General features: G+C 43.4%; 1 protein-coding gene across 1 annotated transcript; it reads left to right on the forward strand.

Moving 5' to 3' along the window:
* Window positions 1–1,689: 1,689 nt before the first annotated feature.
* LOC117303351 lies at window positions 1,690–2,832 on the forward strand. Its single transcript, XM_033787520.1, has one exon. It carries the CDS (start codon window positions 1,690–1,692, stop codon window positions 2,830–2,832), a length of 1,143 nt encoding a protein of 380 aa, XP_033643411.1.
* The last annotated feature ends 479 nt before the right edge of the window (window positions 2,833–3,311 follow it).

Raw genomic sequence — 3,311 nt, forward strand, 5'->3', positions numbered from 1 at the left:
TAACAGCTCCCGTCCTGATAGTTTAAAGGCACTGGCCAAGTTTGGTAATTGTCAAAGACAAGTAGACCTATTCTCATTTGGTATATCCCAACATAGGCATATGCATAAAATAACAAACCTGTGAAAAATTGAGCTCAATTGCTTGTCGAAGTTGCAAGAGAAAGTGAAAGAAAAACCACCCTTGTGTGTCTTTAGATGATGCATACAGCTGAAGTCTTTTATTATTTGAGTGAGAAATAACCTCTTTCTCAAAAACTACACGTCTTCAGAGCAGAGGGAGCCGTGGCTCACAATTTCGTTATATTCAACAGTTCCATTGCTCATTTCCGAGTAGGTTTTTATGCTAACAATTGTTTTGAGTAATTACCAATAGTGTCCATAGTGCCTTTAAAAACATCAACACATGTTGACGCGGTGTATATCGGATACTAGAAACTACAACTCTACACCCGCCGAGGTTTAGATATCGATTTTGTGTGGAAATAAGACATCAAAATAAACGCGGCATTTCGGTTGTCGGGAAACGGATTTCACAAAACCAATATTATTTGTTGCTCTGCTGATACAAATCACCGTTCGCGGAAGTACGTTTGCAGGAGGAGCGGCGATGCTGAAGGAAATCAGATGAATATTTTGATGAGAAACACCGAACAGGGAAAAGCAAGAAACGAAACGACGTCGTAAGACAAGAGTGCGGAGTTTGGAGCATTTTGAACAGAGTTTACTGAACTCTAGTCATTAGGTACGGGAGGAGTGACTATGTTTGCTATGTACACATTGAGTGTTTGTTCCACTAATGTCGAGCACTTAACACTTTAGAAATCACGTACACATGAAACAACACCTTATCATAATTAGTAAACAAACTCTCTGTCGCAAAGGATTAAGATACGGAAACAGCTCCACTCGTCAATAGAGCGCAAGGCTCTGTGTAACGAACCTCCATTGTTTCTTCAGGAAGGAATAAAGAAACGTCCAACAACTTTCGCTGCCGTCAAACCGCTGAAAACAATTTGATGGGCAATATTTCTCACACACCTGTGATGCGGGTTAAATGAAATTGTAATCATCATTTGAACGCAAACCGCTTGCTAAGATCATCACACGTTCAACTGATAAAGTTATAAAGGTCAGTATTACATTATTTCAAATCTTTAACATAGAGGCTAGAAAACAGTTGACTGGATATCAAACTGTAGTTTTCACAAATCAATGCAGTTTAATTTTCTCCAATCAAATCACTTGAGAATAAAAAACGTTGTTCAATATGTCGCGATGTGACAATGGAAACTTGATGCGAAAATCAGGCCTTGATTTTTGTGCTTGATGGGCACAGATATTTTTCTCTTGCAAGAGGCACTTCTATTGGTGTCAATTTGCATTGTAACTCAATGCTCTGTGGGTGTCGTGTGTTATGTTGAGGCATCGAAACAGTAGATTTATTAATATAGTTGGGATCTTGTAACATCTCACTTTTGATTGTTTCGTCAGCCTTTAGAACAACAATTTAATAGCCCAATATTTTGCAAAGAAGGAACAACTAATTGGCGCATTATCTGCCACATCTGTATTTTAATTTTTAAAAAGCCTACGTTGTTTCGAATCAGCGACAACTATTGGTAAAAAAAAATTCTTTTTTGTTTTTCAATTTTATTTGAAGATCTCCACAATATAGAAGGATCTGAAAGAATGTCTGCCGTGGCCAAATCAGAAGCTCTTATTTACAAGGACGCCAGGCAGTACTGCCAGCGTAGACACCAGAAAACAATGGGGAAATGCGCTCGGGAAGAACGGCAGAACGACGCCCTGTTAAGCCGCCAACTTCGGCATATCCATAAATCCAAATCTTACCGAGAAAGAGAGCTCGACCGTGAGCAGGAGAAGTGCTTGACGGACCTAGTGACGATATTTGACCGCCAGTGTCAGATTGCGACTACGCGACTTGCCCGGAGATTGAAAGACGCACTCGGTGACGCGGATGGGTTGTGGGGCGGCGAAAAGACCGAGAGTGGTGAAAGCTCCCGGACAAGCAGGAAGCTCTTCAAAAAAGGTAACAACAAACAGCTTGCTAAACCCTCCAATGGGTTCATCTTGAATTCGTGGGACAAGCATCGAAGTTTTCCTGCATCACGCGGAGGAAAAGGATCTCCCTCTCAGAAAAACAACCGTCATTTACCGTCGACATCGTTGAATGACTTAATAACCAGCCGATCAAACTTCCTAAGACGTGATAACTTTTCAAGTTCGGACTCGTCACCAAGAATGTGGCAGCGGATCCCGCCATCCGTACAGCCCACAACCCCCACGCCAAGTCTCAACCAACAACATGTATTCCAGAACCAAATCGGACTTCGGGAGTCAGCAGGGCTAAATAACTCCAGCCGGGGGGTCAGCAAAAGGAGGAGACCGACTCGACCCAAAACGGCTCCACCTACAGCAGGTTTAAGCCACGAGGCGACTAGGCGATGGAACGAGCTTGCCTCTCCGATAAGATGCCCACAGCATTCTAAAGATACCTCATCTCAAGCATTGCCAAAAGCTAGAAGCCTACGATGTCTACGTGAGGAATGCACCAAGACCGAGAAACACATCCTAGACGCGCCGGAGGATGTGTGTTTCCGACGGCAGTACTTAGCCTGCGCCATGTCCCGTAAGCTACCGGTGAGCGGCTTGAAGAGTGGCAGTTTCGCCCAACAAGATGAGGTCAGAAAGAAGATGGACGGAAGAAGGAGATGTATGGAAGAACTCAGAATGAACAATAGACAGCGATCTAAGTCTGCCCCTGCTGGTGTTGTGCGCATGCCTGGCAAAGAATTGCAAGCCAAATGTTGAAAGCCGTTTGACATGTACGTTTTAGGATAAGAAAATATGCCTTATATTTGGTAGATTGTTGACAAATTTTAACTTGTAGAATTATTGGAGTCAGTTCTTTTACGGTAATGTTCATTCACCCAGCTGAGTCTCGATTAAAACCTTCCAAAACGTGCTAATATAATTCTCATAAATTGCACGTATTGCGTATACCCAAACAGACAGTCCCAGGGGTGCGTTCCACTCGCGCAAACGACTCGCAACTGTTCGCGCAAACGTTTTTTTATCGTTTGAACTGTTGGCAACGTTTGCGCGAGTGGAACGCACCCCTGGGGTGCGTTCCACTCGCGCAAACGACTCGCAACTGTTCGCGCAAACGTTTTTTTATCGTTTGAACGATTGGTGCGTATACGCGATGTCAACATGGCGGCGCCCTGAAATGAAGATGGCGCGCACCATACGTAGGTTTTTTTTTAACTTCGTTTTTGCTGCAATAGTCC

This window comes from Asterias rubens, chromosome 19 (assembly GCF_902459465.1).
Source record: "Asterias rubens chromosome 19, eAstRub1.3, whole genome shotgun sequence".
Taxonomy (NCBI): domain Eukaryota; kingdom Metazoa; phylum Echinodermata; class Asteroidea; order Forcipulatida; family Asteriidae; genus Asterias; species Asterias rubens.